Source organism: Lepidochelys olivacea (assembly GCF_965140295.1).
Source record: "Lepidochelys olivacea isolate rLepOli2 genome assembly, chromosome: 8".
In the NCBI taxonomy this organism is placed as follows: Eukaryota; Metazoa; Chordata; order Testudines; family Cheloniidae; genus Lepidochelys; species Lepidochelys olivacea.
Genome location: NC_140418.1, coordinates 97,282,077 through 97,304,152, shown reverse-complemented (window position 1 = coordinate 97,304,152; position 22,076 = coordinate 97,282,077). Strand labels below are relative to the sequence as shown.

The 22,076-nt window shown below is 40.6% G+C and overlaps 1 protein-coding gene across 2 annotated transcripts in view; it reads left to right on the top strand.

Annotated features, from left to right (window-relative positions):
* SCP2 (sterol carrier protein 2) overlaps nucleotides 1-22,076 on the top strand; it is a 56,482-nt gene that overhangs the window by 16,801 nt on the left and 17,605 nt on the right. For both annotated transcript variants that reach the window (XM_084637604.1, XM_084637603.1), the window contains exons 5-11: nucleotides 174-238; nucleotides 3,476-3,602; nucleotides 4,576-4,639; nucleotides 4,924-5,010; nucleotides 5,633-5,783; nucleotides 6,994-7,141; nucleotides 12,853-12,960. In XM_084637604.1, the coding sequence (XP_084493730.1) occupies nucleotides 174-238; nucleotides 3,476-3,602; nucleotides 4,576-4,639; nucleotides 4,924-5,010; nucleotides 5,633-5,783; nucleotides 6,994-7,141; nucleotides 12,853-12,960 (750 nt within the window). The remainder of the gene's footprint in view (nucleotides 1-173; nucleotides 239-3,475; nucleotides 3,603-4,575; nucleotides 4,640-4,923; nucleotides 5,011-5,632; nucleotides 5,784-6,993; nucleotides 7,142-12,852; nucleotides 12,961-22,076) is intronic.

Genomic DNA, 22,076 nt, shown 5'->3' with positions numbered 1-22,076 from the left:
TTTGTGTAACCTCAATACCATTTTCATTCAAACTTGACTCAAATTCAGAAGTGAAGAAAAAGAGGAAGGAAAATATACCAATTTTTGTATAATATTTTTAGCAAAATGCAATTTATAGTACATGATCTTTAGACATTTAGTCATATTTCAAATAATGAAAGCTTTATTTTAAGGTTTGGTAAATTGTGCTTTGGCTCTTGGCTTTGAGAAGATGGAAAGGGGGTCCCTTGAAGTTAAAGTAAGTGTCTTTAAAATATCTGCACCTTTTTTTGAATTCAATCTAGGAGTACAAATGTTTAAAATGTATAAAAGAGTTCCAAATTCCTATGTACACATCGATTAGTTTAAGATATCATCAGATATATTGCGTAAAGTAAATTATCTACATTTCCATCAAAATGTAGACCAAGCTGGATGAGCAAGCATCTCAGAGAGGTGATTAAGAAAAAGCAGAAAGCATACAGGGAGTGGAAGAAGGGAGGGATCAGCAAGGAAAGCTACCTTATTGTGGTCAGAACATGTAGGGATAAAGTGAGACAGGCTAAAAGTCAAGTAGAGTTGGACCTTGCAAAGAGAGTTAAAACCAATAGTAAAAGGTTCTATAGCCATATAAATAAGAAGAAAACAAAGAAAGAAGAAGTGGGACCGCTAAACACTGAGGATGGAGTGGAGGTCAAGGGTAATTTAGGCATGGCCCAATATCTAAACAAATACTTTGCCTCAGTCTTTAATAAGACTAAAGAGGATCTTAGGGATAATGGTAGCATGACAAATGGGAATGAGGATATGGAGGTAGACATTACCATATTTGAGGTAGAAGCGAAACTCAGACAGCTTAATGGGACTAAATCGGGGGTCCAGATTATCTTCATCCAAGAATATTAAAGGAATTGGCACACGAAATTGCAAGCCCATTAGCAAGAATTTTTAATGAATCTGTAAACTCAGGGGTTGTACCATATGATCGGAGAATTGCTACATAGTTCCTATTTTTAAGAAAGGGAAAAAAAGTGGTCCAGGTAATTATAGGCCTGTTAGTTTGACATCTGTAGTATGCAAGGTCTTGGAAAAAATTTTGAAGGAGAAGGTAGTTAAGGACATTGAGGTCAGTGGTAAATGGGACAAAATACAACATGGTTTTACAAAAGGTAGATCGTGCCAAACCAACCTGATCTCCTTCTTTGAGAAAGTAACAGATTTTTTTAGACAGGGGAAACGCAGTGGATCTAATTTACCTAGATTTCAGTAAGGCGTTTGATACGGTGCCACATGTGGAATTATTAGTTAAATTGGATAAGATGGGGATCAATAGGAAAATTGAAAGGTGGATAAGGAATTGGTTAAAGGGGAGACTACAACGGGTCCTACTGAAAGGTGAACTGTCAGGCTGGAGGGAGGTTACCAGTGGAGTTCCTCAAGGATCAGTTTTGGGACCAATCTTATTTAATCTTTTTATTACTGACCTCGACACAAAAAGTGGGAGTGTGCTAATAAAGCTTGCGGATGATACAAAGCTGGGAGGTATTGCCAATTTAGAGAAAGACCAGGATATCATACAGGAGGATCTGGATGACCTTGTAAACTGGAGTAATAGCAATAGGATGAAATTTAATAGTGAGAAGTGTAAGGTCATGCATGATTAATAACAAGAATTTTAGTTATAAGCTAGGGATGCATCAATTAGAAGTAACGGAGGAGGAAAAGGACCTTGGAGTATTGGTTGATCATAGGATGACTACGAGCCACCAATGTGATATGGCCGTGAAAAAAGCTAATGTGGTCTTGGGATGCATCAGGAGAGGTATTTCCAGTAGGGATAAGGTTTTAGTACCGTTATACAAGGCACTGGTGAGACCTCACCTGGAATACTGTGTGCAGTTCTGGTCTCCCATGTTTAAGAAGGATGAATTCAAACTGGAACAGGTACAGAGAAGGGCTACTAGGATGATCCGAGGAATGGAAAACTTGTCTTATGAAAGGAGACTCAAGGACCTTGGCTTGTTTAGCCTAACTAAAAGAAGGTTGAGGGGAGATATGATTGCTCTCTATAAATATATCAGAGGGATAAATACCGGAGAGGGAGAGGAATTATTTAAGCACAGTACCAATGTGGACACAAGAACAAATAGATATAAACTGACCACCAGGAAGTTTAGACTAGAAATTAGATGAAGGTTTCTAACCATCAGAGGAGTGAAGTTCCGGAATAGCCTTCCAAGGGAAGCAGTGGGGGCAAAAGATCTATCTGGCTTTAAGATTAAACTCGATAAGTTTATGGAGGAGATGGTATGATGGGATAACATGTTTTGGTAGTTAAATATTCATGGTAAATAGGCCCAATGGCCTGTGATGGGCTATTAGATGGGGTGAGAGCCGAGTTACCCAGGAAAGAATTTTCTGTAGTATCTGGCTGATGAATCTTGCCCATATGCTCAGGGTTTAGCTGATCGCCATATTTGGGGTCGGGAAGGAATTTTTCTCTAGGGCAGATTGGAAGAGGCCCTGGAGGTTTTTCGCCTTCCTCTGTAGCATGGGGCACGGGTCACTTGCTGGAGGATTCTCTGCTCTTTGAAGTCCTTAAACTACAATTTGAGGACTTCAATAGCACAGATATAGGTGTGAGGTTTTTTTTGTGGGAGTGGTAGGTGAAATTCTGTGGCTTGCGTTGTGCAGGAGGTCAGACTAGATGATCATAATGGTCCCTTCTGACCTAAATATCTATGAAAATAGTTAAGGTACCTTTCACAACCATTTATTGGGAAATATAAATGTACAATGTGAAATCTTGTATCCACAGATAAGAGATTAATTTCCCAGTAAATTTATCACTGTTGGAAGACTAAAGTTCAATAGTTCCTAACACTTGCGGTATGTGACCTAGACCAGTGGCTCTCAATCTTTCCAGACTACTGTTCCCTTTTCAGGAGTCTGATTTGTCTTGCGTACCCTCAAGTTTCACCTCACTTAAAAACTACTTGCTTACAAAATCAGACATAAAAATACAAAAAGTGTCATAGCACACTATTACTGAAAAATTGCTTACTTTCACATTTTTACCATATAATTATAAAAGAAGTCAATTGGAATATAAATCTTGTACTCATATTTCGGTTGTGGGGGGGGGGGAAGAGGAAGAAGAGAAGCCAATTCTTCTGACTCCTTGTCCCATGCTGAATCCAGTAGACCCTAAATGCCTCCTGGGCATTTTTTAAGGGCTTCAATAAGTCCTTTTCCCGCCCCACCTCCCTATAACGCAGTTGCTGACTATCTTCTGCTTATCTGTCCTTTCTTACAAGTAAGCAAGTTATTGAAATTTCAAAATACCCTACTTGGGCAGAGTGCTGTCCTGTTACAAGAGAGATTCTCTTTTTCTCAAAGTCCATTATATTTTTGCAGCAATACTGTAGTTTATAAAGGAAAGGGATAATTTACCTTAAACTTGTCAGTTGCTTAATTTACAACTTTTTATTTTTAGTTCCCGAACAGGACAAATCCACTAGATAAACACACAGAAATGATGATAAACAAACATGGCTTTTCTGCTGCTCCAGTAGCCGTACAGTTCTTTGGAAATGCTGGAAAAGAACATATGGAGAAATATGGTACTGTTCAAACTTGTGGGGAAAAATCCTATTGCAGAATAAAGTATTAGGCGAAGAAAAGTGAAAAATTTGTTTGGGAGCTTAGTTATAAAACGTTATTCCATGACTTCCTTTTCACCAGGTACAGTAACTTGCCATACCCAACATCCACAACTAATAGTGTTGGGAAAGGGGAATCTTGATCAAGGGATATTTTCAGAAAAGTGGATTCATGGGGTGGAGTTAAGCTTGTGGTGTATACTCTATGCTGTACAGTAGTTGTGGTAGTGGTAAGGTTTGTGCCTGTATAGGAGGCTTAATTTTTAATTTATTTGGTTTTGTGCTTGGTACGGGTATGTGTAGCAACTATAACTGTTTTACGACAACTTTTTTGCATTAGTCATTTCTCAGTTTACATTCTCAAAGTACCACCATTGCAATTCCTTCAGTTCTCACCAACCAAAGGAATAGCAGTCCCATAATTGCTTCTAAAACTTAGTCTCTTATTTGGCAGCACATATTCCTGCCAGATGAACTATTGGACATCTCGTATTTAAAATTTATTTCAGACGATTTATGGAAATAATTTAGAAGACAAATGTTTCAATATAATTAAATTACTGTGCAGTGGACAAATAGTAATATATGAACATATCTCTGTTCAAATTTGGCTAAAAACTGATTGCTGTTAGCCTCTTTTGTATTTTCTATGTGTCTGTTAATGACAACACCATGCGTTAAATATCTAAGTTGGACATTTTATCTGCTGGAATTCAGCCAGTTTTAAATAATCTCATATCTAGTAATTGAAACATTTACTGACCCAAACCCAGTTGTATTGCAAAGAATCCTTAATATAATGGATCTGTTATAACAGAGATTTTAGAGCTAGTGCCATAAGAATTTGAAATGAATACAGCATCCCTATCACTTGTTAATAAGTCTGTGAGAAAATATTACAGCCTCTCAGTATAGCTTAACTTTTTTCTTTCAGGGACAAAACCAGAACACTTTGCAAAAATTGCATGGAAGAATCATAGCCATTCAACTAACAACCCGTGAGTGCAATATTGTACTTTGGTAATGAAAATATAGCAAGAAAACCAAATTTGAAAGAGATCCTGTATTGCACAACAGTAAAATTCAAAACTTTTAAAAAGCATAAAATAGACAAGACACTTTCCATTCTATACAATGGGAACAATACTCCAATATAAATTCTTTGTTCAGTGCCTTACACTTTGTAAAATTACAGTATGAAAGCAATACAGTGGGTATAGCTATGATTAATATGTCTTCTTCCTAAGGTTATGCTAAAATAAGATATGTTTGTTTTTCCTAGGTTTTCCCAGTTCCAGAAGAAGTACAGTTTAGATCAAGTGTTGCAGTCTCGCAAAATTTATGATTTTTTGACTGTTTTACAGTGTTGGTAAGAACAGGAGTTTGATACTGTGTAGAAATAAATGCTGAAGCACTTTATATTAAAAAAACAAACTTTAATTTGCCACTGGATTATAAACTGTAGACTTTTTTCAAATGCTGTACCATCTGTCTTCAGAGTATGAAATGCATTTTATAAATTAAAATTTAAATAAAACAAAATTCAGCCCATTTTGCTCTAACTTTAACTAGATAATCCTTAAACTATACCTCACTAGACAAAAGTATACCTCATTTTCCTGTTTTCATGTATTTCTCTGGCCCTGCATATCAGTGCATTTCTGCTGCTGTTTAACAAGGTTTTTCCCTCACTGCTGCCTTTCCTGTCCGTCCATGAAAGAGATTTTCCAAAGTCAGCACTGTTTCTAATAGAAATTTGAGCAATATGCTATTTTAATTGAAGAAATCTGTTTCAATAAAAGATTTTGCTAGAAGAGATCAGCCAGCTTTTTGATGGAAAGGTCAAGGTGATGTCAGCAAACCCCTTTGGAATAGTTTATGGATCTAATTTGGTTGCATATCAATGACTACTGCCACAAATAGCGCTCTTTTTCTGGAAAACCATTGTTAATTGTGTGCAATGAGTAAATAATTCTTTTATGTTCAATTAGCCCAACATCTGATGGAGCTGCAGCTGTGGTTTTAGCGAATGAGGAATTTGTGAGAAAACATGGATTGGAGTCAAAAGCGGTGGAAATTGTGGCCCAAGAGATGGTCACTGATCTTTCAAGTACATTTGAGGAGAATAGTTGTATTAAGGCGGTAGGTTTAAAATTTTGCTTTTCCTCTGCTCCCCACTTTGATCCTAATACTACTACAGATGTTTCCATGATAAAAATATCCAGATAGCAGGTGCATTGCACTTCACTATGAAGTAAAAATAAACTATGTACTGTATACTTAAAAAAAAGTTCTAGGACAAAAGTTACATCTGTGGAATAATGCTAAGAAAACAGTTTTTATATGTGTTTATGTACGTATAGGTATTAAGTGTAGGATTGTAAAAAGTTTAGTGTTACGCTGCACTTTTTCACATGGTTTAAAACATACAAATTGTGAGACAGATGCAGCATTGAATAATCTGTTTGTGACTTGAACACATGTATCTAGTTTTCCTTCTCTTCTACAGCAGGGTTATGAACCTGAAAACCACGTAACCATCAATGTGTGGTGGTTATGTCATTCATAGGTATAATTGCTAGTTTGATTAACTTAAACCAGAGATAGGCCTAAACTGCAAAGTTTGGATGCAGAGCCAAGTTTTCTCAAAAGTTTGGGTTATTTGCATCTATAGTTCTAGTATGAGTTTGACTATTGTAATTAAGGACCAAATTCTGTCCTTTGTTGCATAGGTCAATGGAGCTGTGACAGTTTTCACCATCTGGGAATCTACCACATAATATTCAACCTCATTGATGTCAGTGGGGTTGCACAGGGGTAACTGAGGGCCAAATTCAGCCCAGTAGGTGCAAATCAAATTAATGCATTCCAGACAGTCTGATTTAGAAAATATTGAATATTAGCATTAAAGTCAAAGATGGCTGGCAGCAGAGGTACAGATTACTAGCTAAATAGAGATTTGAGGCCAAACTTTCAACTGGCATAAGCATTTGCAATTCTTCGGACATCTATGGAATTGTGCCCAATTATACCAGCAGCATATCTTGCCCTTAATGATGAAATAAAATTTTGGCTGAGTATACTATTACATGTGGGAAGAAGGAGTGGAGGAAGAACAGAGAGGAGCCATCACTTAGAATGTTCCTGCAATGAAGTTTAGAATCTCTGATTTCTTGCTGCAAAATTATGCCACATAATGGTAATCTGTTCTAATATTAATGTGCCTTGTACTGCAGTCTTAGATTTCCATCACTTATAGGCCAGCTCACTTACAGCATTCGTTCCGGTCACAATTAGCAGATGAGCGTAGTCTAAAGTCTTGAGCTGTGTAACTCACAATTTGTTGTTGTAGGTTGGCTATGATATGAGTAAAGAAGCTGCGAAAAGATGTTTTTCCAAAGCAGGTCTGAAACCTACAGATGTGGATGTGATTGAGCTCCATGATTGTTTCTCATCTAATGAGCTTGTTACTTATGAAGCTTTAGGACTTTGTCCTGAAGGTAATAACATTAATGAAGAATTTTAGTTTATTAAAATGGACAACATTAAACATGTCTTGTAACTTTAGTGTTTGTTACAAATGCTATTACTGCTTCATTGCATGAATCTGTCCTGTATGGTAAGAACATTATTCTGTAACTTCATAAGGATGAAGAAAAGCAAAATATTAATAAGTCATAAATATATTGTAAAAACTGTAATTGGACAAATGACTCCATTTAGACTACCACATGAATATCAGAAGGCAAATTAATGCATCCCAGATACATGGTGCAAAAAATCATGTGGTTAGCAAGTTGCAGGGGGAGAGTTGACCCACTTTCCTCCCTCTTATTTGTGTCTCAGCTTCAGGTCCCCTTCTTTTCAGCTGCTCAAGTTCTTGTTCCCTGTTCCTAGACTTTTATTCATTTATCCTAGATTTTGGTCTGCTTCCTTCCAACTTCTGCTGTGGCCAGTTGATCTTGCTACTTCTCAACCTTCTTAACACCATTGGTGCTTCCCTGCTGTTTCCAGTGGCAATGTTAGGTTGCTATGAACTAATTTTCTGGCTAGTGTGAGTAAACACAGTGGGTTTTTTTCAATTTTTCTTTCACACTTAATTCCCAGATGCACTTAGTCAACATTTATAGTTTAAAAAAATCCACCAACACTTAGGAAGGTGTATTGAATTGGAAAATTTTGGGGCTACAAAATTAGAAATCTCCTAAAAGGTGTCTCCTATTCTAACATCTTAGTTTTCCATCAGTTTTCTGACTATGCATTAACATTTTGTATTTAAGGTAAGACCTTAAATTTTATGTTCTAGTGTTTTTTTACTTAAGGGATTTGAACAAGAAGCACTGACTATAGATTTAAACCAATCATACAGCAAAGTAAATTTCAAATAAAGCCACATAAAAGATAGCTTTGCTGATAAGTTGTTTCAGAAATATTCACAAAGAATAAAGGAGGGACTCAGTCTCAGATATGATTTTTTTTTTTCTTGATTCCAAATACAATACATCCAGAAGCCTTTGAAAAGGTCCCACACAAAGGTTCTTAAGCAAAGTAGGCAATCACAGCAGAAGAGGGGGAAGATCCTCTCATTGGGTCAATAACTGGTTAAAAGACAGGAAACAAAAGGTAGGAATAAATGGTCAGTTTTCACAGTGGAGAGAGGTAAATAGCAGAGTTTCCCCAAAGATCTATATTGTAACTAGTGCTGTTCAACATATTCATAAGTGATCTGTAAAAAGGGGTAAACAGTGAGGTGACAAAGTTTGCAGATGATACAAAACTACTTAAGATAGTTAAGTTCAAAGCAGACTGTGAAGAGTTACAAAGGGATCTTACTGAACTGGGTGACTAGGCAACAAAATGGCAGATGAAATTCAGTGTTGCTAAATGCACAGTAGTGAACATCAGAAAACATAATCCAAACTATATATACAAAATGATGGGTTCTAAATTAGCTGTTTACACTCAAGAAAGAGATCTTGGAGTCCACAATGATTGTTCTCTGAAAACATTGGCTCAGTGTGCAGCTGCAATCAAAAAAGCTAATAGGAAGAAAATTTAGGGGAAAAAATAGAAAATAAGACAGAAATTATCAAAATGCTACTATATATATCTGTGGTATGCCCACACCTTGAATGCTATGTGCAGGTCTGGTCACCCCATCTCAAAAAGATATATTAAAATTGGAAAATTTACAGAAAAGGGCAACAAAAATGATTAGGGGTATAGCACAGCTTCCATATGAGGAGAGATTAAAAAGACTGGGATTGCTCATTTTAGAAAAGAGACCACTAAGGGGGATATGATAGAGGTCTATACAATCATGAATGGTGTGGAGAAAGTGAATAGGGAAGTGATATTTACCCCTTTACATGACACAAGCGTGATGCTGGCAGGCCAGGTGCCAGCTCATGCCAAGGCCCCTAGGCCTCACTGAACACTTACAAATGCATAGCTTGAAAGCAGTCTTGTTTACCTGTGTGTTAGCATTATGAAAATAGATATTAGATTTATAACAATGTGCTTAGTGTTTAGACTTTATGGAATGCTTATAAGATGCTGCATGTATATCAGTATCCTGTGTCATAAGGTAATGTTACAGAGCAAACATTTAAACTATAAAAATGTTTGACTGTAAATTCCCCACAGTTACTGGAGAAGCATTGCCAAGTGTGAAATATTAGTTTACCCCAAGAAGTATCATCTCCTGCCCATCAGGAAGGACTAGTGCATTGAAATGAGCCATTGTTGAACAAAGACTTTGTTGATTGTTCCCCCCCACTCACCTATATGCAGAATCAGCTTGGATTCTGGGGTGAGTGTGGATAAAAATCTCTGACAAGGAGAAGCTGTGTCTCTTTATGCTGTTTGAACTCTGAGGGGAAAAGATTCCTAGACATAAGCAAGAGATCCCCAAGCTGCTTGGCTTGGGTTAGCCCCAAAGGATATAAAAGCTTGCTTATTATAGAAGCTTCTATTATCTTTTGAATTTAAGATTGTACCACATTTGTCTATGTATGCTTACCTGCTTTAATCTTGTAAATAATTCTGTTTTCTTAGTTAATAAATCTTTAGTTAGTTTATTATAGGATTGGCTACAGGTGTTGTCCTTAGTTTGAGATCTGAGTACAATTGACCTAGAGTAAGTGACTGGTCCTCTGGGACTGGGACCTGAACATGTAAAGATGGTCACTTTACATTTTTGGTGTAAAGTGACCATCTATCACATAGTTCAGCTTGCCTGGATGGCAAGATAAACTGGAATGCCCAAGGGGACTGCCGGTGACTCCGTGGTAAGACTGTTATAGTCCTTTAGGAGTTCACACTTGTTACTGGATTGGTGAAATCTAATTATAGAACATACAGCTAGTTTGGGGTTTCTGCTCTGCTTTTGATAGTCTGTCCTGAGTTTGGCACTCAGTCTTGAGCCACTCCAGACAGCGTGACAACAACAATCAGGGGTCACACAATGAAATTAATAGGCAACAGTTTAAAACAAGTGTAAGGAAGTACTTCGCACAGTCAGCCTGTGGAACTCATTGCCATAGGATGTTGTGAAGGCCAAAAATATAACATTGTTTTAAAAAAAGGATAAGATAAGTTCACGGAGGATACGTCCATCACTGGCTACTAGCCAAGATAGTCAGGGTCACAACCCCATGTTCTGGATGTTCCTAAACCTCTGACTGCCAGAAGCTGTGACTGGACAATAGGGGATGGATTACTCGATGATTGTTCTGTTCTGTTCATTCTCTGAAGTAGATGGCACTGACCACTGTTGGAAGACAGGATACTGGGCTTGATGGACTGTTGGTCTGACCCAGCATAGCTTTTCTAATGTTCTTATGTTCAAAATATGTTGAACTATTACATTTCAGATTTTAAAAAGTTCAGCTTTTAAACATATTATTGGTTTTTCAAACATTGAATTAAAAAGTTGAGAACATCCTCTGTGAATCATTTCCTGAAAAATAGCATGATTTTACTTACACACCACTAGGTGATGTATAGTCTTATTTATGAACAGTCAAACTGAGATTGGGGATTCAATAAAAAGGCCTGCAAGAATTTAGACTCAAGATTTTTAACTGAACGAAACTTTAAAAAGGTCTCTTCCTCTGTCCTTTTCTTCTTACTGTCCCTTCCCTTTCTCTGACTTGTTCCTTTATACCACATTATTATTTGCTGGGTCTCTGTGGCACCAGTAGCAGCAAAAGTGGTTGCAGTCATTTTCTATTTATTTAGATATGTACACTCATTAGTAAAAAGAAGCACCCGCTCTTTGTTCTACATCTGTCATGGTGCACCTAGAAAATGCAACACACTGCTCCCATGACTCCCATTTGGTCAATTATTAACTTATAACTCAGTAGCATATCTTGTATGCCTTTTTTCTTTGTGTTCTAATCAATTTCACTCTTCAGTCAATATCATGAGAATATGTTTCTTTACCTTCTTACACCATGAGAGCTCTTCAGTGGGGAAAATTGCTTAATCCAAATGAACATGATTATTTGTTCACCCCTATGAATCAAAATCTGGCACTTCATGTGGTTTGTGTTTGTTGAATACTGAAACTGTTAAGTAAGAATGTATGTATTTAAAAGTGTTGAGTATGCAGCATGCCAATAACTGCCATTAATATTACTGCTTTCAGAGTTGTAGCCATATTCGTCCCAGGATATGAGAGATACAGTGGAGGAGGTAGTATCTTTTATTGGATCAACTTCTGTTGGTGAAAGAGACAAGCTGTTGAGCTACGCACACCTCTTCTTCAGGTTGTGTAGCTCAAAAGCTGGTCCTTCACTCTTTGGGCAGTTTTGTGCCAAAATATGAGAAATTCTGCTCACAGTATTTTAAAATTCTGCAAATTTTATTTGTCAAAATAACACTGTATAATCACACCAGTTTCAATTATTTTGGTAATTTATTTCAAAATATCTGTCAGCAAGTATGTCTGTAACAATAGACACCCACACAAATTCCCCCAGGAATAGAGTTAAAGAAACCCCTACGACAATTCAGTACTTGCTTCTCTGTCCCCTCTCACACAGAACCCAGCCAGGGGGCAAAGGAGTCATGCCCCCTTACCCCCAGAGCCCAGCCATGAGCCCCCCAACCCAGATACTCATACCCCTTTTCTCCCAGAGCCCAGCTATGCCCCCTCCCCAGCTAGGGTTGCCAATTTTGGTTGGACATATTCCTGGAGGTTTCATCACGTGACATACTATTCAATTAAAGATTAATCTTTAATTCTTGGAGACTTCAGGATAGTCCTGGATGGTTGGTAACCCTACCCCCAGCCCATACACTCATAATCTCCTCCCATCCAGAGCCCAGCCATGGGGCCCTCCCTGGCCCAGACACTCACACCACCTTGCCCTCAGAACCCAGCTGCGCCCCCACCCCCAGCCCAGGCACTCACAGACCCTACCCTTCTAGAACCCAGGGATCCAGAAGCAGAAACAGCCTAATGTTGGGTCGCAGGCTTGCAGTTTCCTGCGTGCCACCACCTCTTTTCTTCCAGGTGTGATGGGAACTGCAGCTCCTGGGAACCCTCCAGTTCCCTTCCCTCCCCTCCCTCAAGGCCTTGTTTTCTATTTGCGAGGTGGGCTCTGCTGGGTCCAGCAGCCCTAGTGGCACCCAACATCTCTGCAGCCCATTTCTGTGGAGGGAAAAAGGAAATTCTGCATGCCCAACATTAATTTCTGCAAAATTCTTCATTGTGCAGTGGTGTAGAATTCCCCCAGGAGTATTTCGTTCACTAACAGAAATTGGTCCAATAAAAGATATTCCCCCACCCACCTTATGTCTCATTAGTATTACTGCAAGTTGTGATTTCAAGTGAAAAACATAACAGTATCTGTAATGACTGACTGCTCCTTTTCAGGAACATTTGCTCTTTTCATTATAATTTTACCAATTATTAATTTAATTATTGTATAAATTGAAAAGCTTATATAGTGTACTAAAATATATATTTGGTGGGCAACGGAAGCAAATTAACACCTATTGTCCAAACAGTGTAAGCAGTTAATGTTCATATCCTTTGGTTATTTCACATGTGTGTTCCAAAAGTTTTATGCACTACAATTTTCTGGTTTTGGCTGACTCAAAATATGCAATAATATCCAGAAGTAACAGTAAGGTTTAAAAATGTACCAGAAGATGACTTTTTTTCAGCTATTTTCCCTTTTTCAATTACTATTTATAGGAAGAGCTGGGGAGCTGATTGATAGAGGAGACAATACTTATGGTGGAAAATGGGTGGTAAACCCCAGTGGTGGTTTGATTTCAAAAGGGCATCCATTGGGTGCCACAGGTAAGGCAAATATAGAATTTGTATTTCTAATGATTTTGAGGTCTGCATGTGGAAACTGGCAGTTTCTCCATCAGGTTCTGATGATATCCATGATTTATGAATGGTGAAATAATTGTGCAGAAGGAGTGCTGGGGTCTGAGAATATAATGTCTGTCTAGTGACTTCCAGTATGTAAGAAATTATTTTGCTATTGGTTGTTTTTTTCACTTACAAAGGTTAAAATACTCTCTTGACTTTGTGTTTTATGCAGCATGCGGTTTACTCTTAATGTTTTCCATCTTTGAGCTATGAATATGAATTTTGTATTTGTCATATTCATTTCACTAGTTAACTAAATTAATAGTTCAAATAGAGGATGCTAGGTGACATAACTTCTGCTTAAATTAAAAGTGAATTTTTTAAAAAAGGAGTGGGCTAGAATTTGTTTTTCTTAATTAAAATAAAATCCATTTTCACTTGATTTAAAATGTCTAAGTAGCTAGGCGTACAGGGGTATTTTGCACAGACCTAATTATCTGTCTGGAGAGAGCAAACGTGTTCAAGAGAAAGTTCATGTTGTTGACAAAGCATACGGAGTTAAGATATAATTTTTTTCTTTCAAGACCTGAGTACTTTTTCTTTAAGTTTCAATAGACTACACTAAGAATACATTTTTGTACTTTGCAGAATACTTGAATATACAGTTTACATTGACATATAAACATTTTTCTGTTTTAGAGACTACTCCAATCAAAATCAAGCTATTAGTTTTAAAATGTGGTAGTTTTATTTTATATACAAAGTCTGTCTCCAGCTGCCTGTTCAGAGAAAGGGATTCAAAGTAGTTGATGTGAATATTATCTTCTGCATTATATAATATGTCCGCTGAAGACTTTTATGTTCATGCAGTAATTTAAATCTCAACCTTCAAGCAACTTTCTCAAGCATTCCTTCCAGTTTCGTACTTCAGCAATCTTTCTCAGAAGCTAAATATCTGTGGTTTTAGAAGTGCCATTTTAGCAAGACATATTCCAACTTCTTTTTTTCAAAAATAATTTCAGTTTAAGACCATCTGTAATTTCTCTCAGTATTGCCACAATTTAATGGATTTCATTAGACATTTTCCATATGTATATAGGAAAGTATACTGCACATAACATAATAAGATGTGATTATATCGTACCCATGTGTTTCCCATAATATACGTTTATTCATAAATGCTGTAACACTTCTTTGAAGAGCTATTCAGTTATAATTTAAATGTAAGCTGCTTAAAATGTAAATCTTTAACCAATGTCTGTGGTGTTATATGATGAAGAGTCAGGCTGGCATTGAACTTTGTACTTAACTTTTTACTGACCTGTGAACTTCATTTTTCTTTTGACCTGCATATATTTGGATCTATTTGGGACAATCCTTACCTTAAACACTAGTTAACACTTCATGGTGTACTTGAAGTATTGTTTCAATTCAATTTAGAATGAATTATGATTTTAAAAGGAAATCATCCACCACCACTGGTAAAAGTGTGGAGAACCCATCAGATTTTTGATAAAGCCTTGAAATCCTATATGGGTAATTTTGCTTCTCACTGAGCCAGTTGGTCATTTCTGGAAAAAACTCTAAAGGCTTTTTAGAAATTACATGTGTATTCTCTGCTGATTCGCTATTTAATATAGTATGTTTTAACTTTCAGCAATATTGTTAACTGAGAACTTTTCTAATATTGATTTTGGATGTGCCAACTTAGATGATTAGGTGTTATGTTTTTCTTCGAGTGATGATCCCTATGTGGATTCCAAACATGGATCCACATACGCTGGAACCAGAACGGTTCATAGTAGTATCCGTTAACCCACACGTGCATCGTGCATTGACCTCATAGTGCATCTGAGGCTTTAAGAGGCTAAGCAGGTTGACACTGCTCCAGTTCCTTCTTGCTGCTGTATGGCCAGAGTCGGAACCCCTGTTCCTCAGTGCTCTTAGCTTACCAAGAGAGCTGTTCTTTGATTGTTGTCTGTAGATAGTTTTTATTAGTTGTATATGGTTGTCCATTAGTTAGCTAGGTTTCCTTTGTTGGACTGTGCCCTGGCAAGCCAGTTTTAAATACAGTGCTTCATGCCCATGGTCCTTCTCTGTGAGTGACGAGCACCAATGTTGTCTGTATTGCTTGGGCAAAGCTCATGTTGCCACCCGCTGCTCCATCTGGCACTCTTTCCCGGCTTGGCCTCGAGAGGCCAGAGAACTTCACCTCTGCAAGTGTCGTATGGAGGAGGTAATGTGACCATGTGCACAACTGGATCCAGGACCGACAGATGCATCAGAATGGTGCTTCATACCGGCGGTGAGCTCCTCCCTGGGCCCTTCCCAGCCGGCACCAGAGGCACCACCGCTACTGCCCAAGACCCACCATACTCATAAGAGGCACAGCTGTGGACATAAGGGTGGCTCCCTGATGGGGACTGCCTCTAAACACATCATTGCTTCCCCGAGCTGTGCTAGGTTGGATGAGAAGTGTTGCATCAACCTGGATGCTCCAGCAACAAAAAGTCCCAATCAGCGCATAAGTCCAAGCACCGCGCTCCATCGGCCCTGCCACTGGCCACAGTGAGTGGCCTGCTGCTGTCACCTCCAGCTCTGTCCACTCCACGGGGACGTCTGGACTTGCATGCCCAATCCTACATACATCAGGGCACTTGTCCCCTCTCATGCCAATGGCTGAACTGATGTTGCCATATGCCAGCTCCTGTCCATGCTCCCAGCGTCTCGTTGCTCCCAGAATGCCGTCTCCCGCAGATGATCCCCTTCTCCTTCAGCATCCTGCTCCACTCAACCTCTCTCCTCCAGGCCCTTCCACAGAGGAACCTCTTTTGCTCTTGGACCATCCGGCTTTATTTCATCCCACACTGACGGTTCTGACGACTCTGCCTCTATTGGACTTGTCTTCCGCCTCTGAGTGGTCTTCTGGGCTGGACTCTGCCTTCTTGCCCACCCAGTCATATAGCCTGGACCCCTGGCATCACCCATATCATGTATGCCCCTCTGGTTGACCCATGGTTCCATGCTGATGCCAGGTGACCCCTATGCCTGGCCCTACTGGGCTGCTTGGGACCCCTAGATGAATTGCAGGGGACAACCATGCCTGCATCACCTGCTGTTCCCAATGTACTGTCCCTCCCTCTGTCTGAGAAGCCCCAGGACTTTCCAGCACCAGCAGCACCACTGGATCCTCTGGTCCCTATTTGCACCTCTTCCTCCCCAGATGATGCCTTTATTCTGCCCTCTCTCTCTCTCCCCGATGACCACCTGCAAGACCAGGATCTGCTACAGCCCTCAACCTGCCTGTAGATGACGTACAGGACCCCCAGAATCAGTTCCTGGACATATTGCAACCCGCCCGGGCATCCCCTACTGCCCTGCCTATTCACAAGGCCATTTTACAACTGTCCCAAATAGTCTGGCACACCCCAGCTTCTTGTGCCCCTACTCCCAAGCGGGTGGAGCATCTCTACTTCGTGCCCACCAAAGGCGCAGACTTTCTATATACTCACCTGCCATGAAACTCTTTTGTAGTCCATGCAGTAACTGAGCATGCCTGGCAACTGCACTCCCCCGTCCGTGCTAATCACAATGCCAAGAAGCTGGACTTGCTGGCTGCAAGGTCAACTCCTCTTAGGGTGACCAGATAGCAACTGTGAAAAGATGGGACCAGGGGGGTGGGAGGTAATAGGTGCCTATATAAGAAAAAGTCCCCAAAAACGGGACTGTCCCTATGAAAATAAGACATCTGGTCACCCTAACTCCTCTGCGGGGACAGTTCTGCATTGCCAGCTACCAGGCCATCCTGGCCAAGTACAACTTCCTCTCATACTCCAAACTGGTGGACTTTAAAGCTTTCCTCCATCTAGAGAAGCAGCAGGACTTTAACACCTCCTGGATGAAGACAAGTTGGTCACAACGTTCCTCCAGGGAGCAGTTGATGCTGCTGATATTGCGTCCCACTCTCTGGCCTCAGGGGTTGTCCTCTGCCATGATTGCTGGCTATAATCTAGCAGGTTTCTAAAGGAGGTCCAGACTACACTTGAGGACCTCCCCTTTGACAATAACAAAATGTTTAGCGACAAAACCAGTGAGTCCCTGCACTCCCTTAAGGACTCTCGTACCACCCTCTGGTCACTTGGCATATACACCCTGACCCCAACCTGCAGGCAACAGAGGTGGTCCTTTAGCAGGGCCGTCCCTAGAGGGGTGCAGGGCCTGGGGTGGAAGTGATGAATCCGTCGCTTCCAGGACTGACCACCCCGGGCAGCGGGTAGGGGAGGCAGTGCCTCCCCAAACAGCCAAGCGTGGCCCTGCCCACACTCTGCCTCCCCAGGGCAGTGACGCTGGGCTCCAGGGGGCTGAGGAGGCTGCGGCAGAGCCGTGCACTCTCCCTCCCGGTGCTGCAGGGCTGGGGAGGCTGCAGCGCCGCCGCCGTGCGCTCTCCCTCGGGTGGAAGGGGTGGGGCTGGGGCTAGCCTCCCCCAGCCAGCGGTTCACACGCCATCCATGCATGCTGGCCAATCGCGCTGGCTCACGGGGCCACCCAAAGCGTGGAGCCCGGAGCGGTCGCCCCAATTCACCGTACCATAAGGAATGGCTCTGTCCTTCAGACCCTGCCCTCATGCCACCTACCAGCCCTATCCTCAATGTCCAGTGGAAGTGTTTCAGCATCATCTGCGCTCACTACTGCCCTACTATTCCACTGCCGCTGCTCCTGCCACTTCTGCTTTCCTGCAACGTTCCTCCAAGCAGCCCTTTTGCGTCCTTCCTGGAGACCCGTGAACCTCCCTCCAGTCACCCCCGCAATTGTTTTTGTGGGTCATCTTGCCCTTTTTGGTCGCAACTGGACAAGATTACCACTGATGGTTGGGTGTTGGACATTGGTCACCAGGGGTACCTCATAGAATTCTTTTCCTTCCTGCCCCATCACTCACTCCGGGGACCTCTTGGGGATCTCTCCCAGTACCACCTTCTCTGAGAGGAAGTAGATGCCTTCCTTTGGAAGGGTGCCATAGAATCTGTTCAACAGCACTACCATGGCTGTGGTTTCTACTCCCCTTACTGCCTCGTACTGAAGAAGGGGGCATCCATCCCATTTTGGACCTCCAGTTGCTGAACAAATTTATCCGCAGATTCCGTTTCCAGGTAGTCATGCTCCCCCTCATCATCCTGTCCCTTCCCTCAGTGGCTTGGTTCACGGCTCTTGATATGAAGGATGCATATTTCCATACAGACATCCCCCTGTTCCTTGCAAATTCCTCCACTTCGCGGTGGGGCGTTCACACTACCAATTCCAGGTCCTTCTCTTTGGGATTGCACTGCCCCCTCATCTTTATGAAGGTTTTCGCTGTTGTGTTGGCCCACATGTGTCGCCTGGGTCACTCCGTGTTTCCCTACCTGGATGATTGGCTCCTTGTGGCTCCATTCCAGGCCTGCCTCCTTATCGCTATCCGGACCCTACGCATCCTCCTAGACACCTTGGGGATTTGCATCAACGAGGAGAAATCTGTCCTTACCCCTGCCTGCATGCTCATTTTCATAGGGACCCGTCGGTACTCAGTTGCAGCCCACACCTTTTTTCCCTCGGACCGCTTCACCACCCTCACTGCTCTCATCACGCAGCTCCACCGTCATCCACGCACACGAGTCCATCAGTGCCTCTCTCTCCTGGACCAAATGTCTGCCTGCACCTCTGTCGTGCTGCATGCCTGCCTCCATATGCTTTGCCTCCAGCTGTGGCTCCACTCCATCTGTGATCCTCAGTCAGACAGCCTAGGCAAGCTGATCTTGCTTCCTCCCTCTGTGCTCACCTCCCTCATGTGGTGGTGCAACCTGTCCAGAGTCTTAGCCAGCATCCCTTTCATGCCCCCCATACCACTCTCACCACGGATGACTCGCTTGTTGGCTGGGGAGTTCATCTGGACAGCCATGTGCCCCCAGGGAGGCGCAGATGCACATCAACATCCTGGAGCTCTGCGCCAGCTGCCTCACCTGCCGAGTCTTCCTGCCCTTCCTCCATTCACAGCATTTTCAGCTGTGAAGAACATAAGAACGGCCATAGTGGGTCAGACCAAAGATCCATCCAGCCCAGTATCCTGTCTTCCAACAGTAGCCAATTCCAGGTGCCCCAGAAGGAATGAACAGAACAGGTAATCATCAAGTGATCCATTTCCTGGCACCCATTTCCAACTTCTGGCAAACAGAGGCTAGGGACACCATTCCTGCCCATCCTGGCTAATAACCATTGATGGACCTATCCTCCATGAATTTATCTAGTTCTTTTTTTAACCCTGTTATAGTATTGGCCTTCAAAACATCCTCTGGCAAGGAGTTCCACAGGTTGACTGATTGTGTGTTGTGTGAAAAAATACTTCCTTTTGTTTGTTTTAAATCTGCTACCTATTACCCAAATCCAAATACACCATGGTCCTGTATGCCAGCATACTTTCCTGTATAACGTAAAAACAAAGCACTACTTGAGCAGTAGGCTTTTTTTTAGTTTAAAAAAACCCACAACCCTAACATGTTCAGGAGTCTTTGCGATCAGGTTTTTATTTATGTAAGAAATACTTAGCAAATGGTTTTGAATTCAACTGGTTACTTCCGACCTTTGAAGTACTACATTGTTACTATTATTTATTTATTACTACAGCAGAATTGAAAGAAGTACTTCTCTCCTGTGCTTGTTTAGCCTAACTAAAAGAAGGTTGAGGGGAGATATGATTGCTCTCTCTAAATATATCAGAGGGATAAATACGAGAGAGGGAGAGGAATTATTTAAGCTCAGTACCAATGTGGACACAAGAACAAATGGATATAAACTGGCCACTAGGAAATTTAGACTAGAAATTAGACGAAGGTTTCTAACCATCAGAGGAGTGAAGTTTTGGAATAGCCTTCCAAGGGAAGCAGTGGGGACAAAAGATCTATCTGGCTTTAAGATTAAACTCGATAAGTTTATGGAGGAGATGGTATGATGGGATGACATGGTTTTGGTAATTAAATATTCATGGTAAATAGGCCCAATGGCCTGTGATGGGCTATAAGATGGGGTGAGAGCCGAGTTACCCAGGAAAGAATTTTCTGTAGTATCTGGCTGATGAATCTTGCCCATATGCTCAGGGTTTAGCTGATCACCATATTTGGGGTTGGGAAGGAATTTTCCTCTAGGGCAGATTGGAAGAGGCCCTGGAGGTTTTTCGCCTTCCTCTGTAGCATGGGGCACGGGTCACTTGCTGGAGGATTCTCTGCTCCTTGAAGTCTTTAAACTATGATTTGAGGACTTCAATAACACAGATATAGGTGTGAGGTTTTTTTTGTAGGAGTGGTGGGTGAAATTCTGTGGCCTGCGTTGTGCAGGAGGTCAGACTAGATGATCATAATGGTCCCTTCTGACCTAAATATCTATGAATTCCTAAAGGTGTCACGAATGCTGTGCTAATGCAATCTTTGGACAGACTTTTGGCAGAAGGATTTATAGTACTGCCATCAAGGTGTGAAAAATGGAACTACATAAAAATGCTTTATATGATTTTCAGAACGTACTCTCTTTTTAAAGACTAAAATTTCACTGTCAAGCAGCTGTTTTTGTAATAAAGCCTTCATTAAATAATTGGAATTTTCTTGAAGGGACTCTCATGTTGGTAAGCCAGAATTTGACATTCAGAGTAATGGCTTCATCTGGAAGGTATTACCATAAAATGGTTAAAGAATAAGGAAACTAATCTTCAATACAGTGGACATTTGAAGGGGATGAAAGTGAAAAATGCATTACTTTGAGTCAGGAACTTGTATGTTTATAGAGTATGCGTGCACTAATGTAAATACTGTGTTGTTTTTTTTCCTAAAACTGAGAAAATATTAGTTTTATAAAACCAAAGATTGCTTAAGAGACACACCCTGAAGCCCAAAGTCAGCGTAAGAGTACTAAAATATGCCAGTATTGCAGCTCCAAAGTCAGGATAAAGCTAACTCTGTGGGGTGTTTATTTCACTGGAGAAATTTGTACAATTTCTGTCCTATCTTTCAAGGAAGATGAAAGTACAGACAAAATACAGTGATTGTGGGCATTTTTAAAATAAACCTATGCAAATTAGTCAAAAAGTTTAGGTACCCCGACGTATCAACAAATAGGGCTCAATCCAAGGCCCATTGAAATCAATGGAAGAATTCCCATTGATTTTAATGGACCTTAGATCCAAGGCCATATTCAGCTTCACTGTTTTACTTGTATAGTTAGTTTTTTAATTGCTGGAAAGATCTTCCAAATTTCAAGAGGGAGGCAAAAATTATTAAATATTTTTAAAGGACTTTAAAAAAATGTTCATGCCTATAGTACAATTGAACTGGTGCTTTATCAAAAAAATTAAAATTGACAGTGTTCTTTAAGCTAAAGCTTTCCAAAAGCACAACTCTCTGAGTATTGGTCAATTTTTAGTCTTGCCTAGGTTCATAGTGTCCTCCTTGTTTGCTTGTTCTTTTTAAAACTGCAGTCAGAATTCTCAAATGGTAAGGTTTGTATTGTGGAAAAATACTTGTCTATTAAGTGTTATATCAATGATAAGAAATATTTGTCAAGCAGTCTTATTACAGTATTACATTTTGATGTGTACTAAAACTTCATAAAACTAATATTTTCAAAATAGATTGAAACACTTTGTCATATTATCCCATATTTTAGCTATATCAAAGCTAAATACTATTATTACCTAAGTCATGGTCAGTAGTGAATTTGCCATAAAAGAAAACAGCATTTTTAAGATTTGTTCATTTTTAAATCAGTATAACTTTCTAGCCCTAAGTACTCCTAGTTTTTGTATTCCTTGTATTCCTTTCAGTTGTTGTATGCAGTGTAATTGTAGCTGTGTCGGTCCCAGGATATTAATATGTTTTATTGGACCAGCTGCCGTTGGTGAGAGAGACAAGCTTTCGAGCCACACAGACCTGAAAAAGAGCTCTGTGTGGCTCGAAAACTTCTCTCTCCAACAGAAGTTGGTTCAATACAAGATATTACCTCATCCTTTAAGCTTCTGTTTAAAAAAAACAAACAAAATCCTTGAGAGGCTTTTTTCTTAGGATTTTGGTAATGGAGTTCTT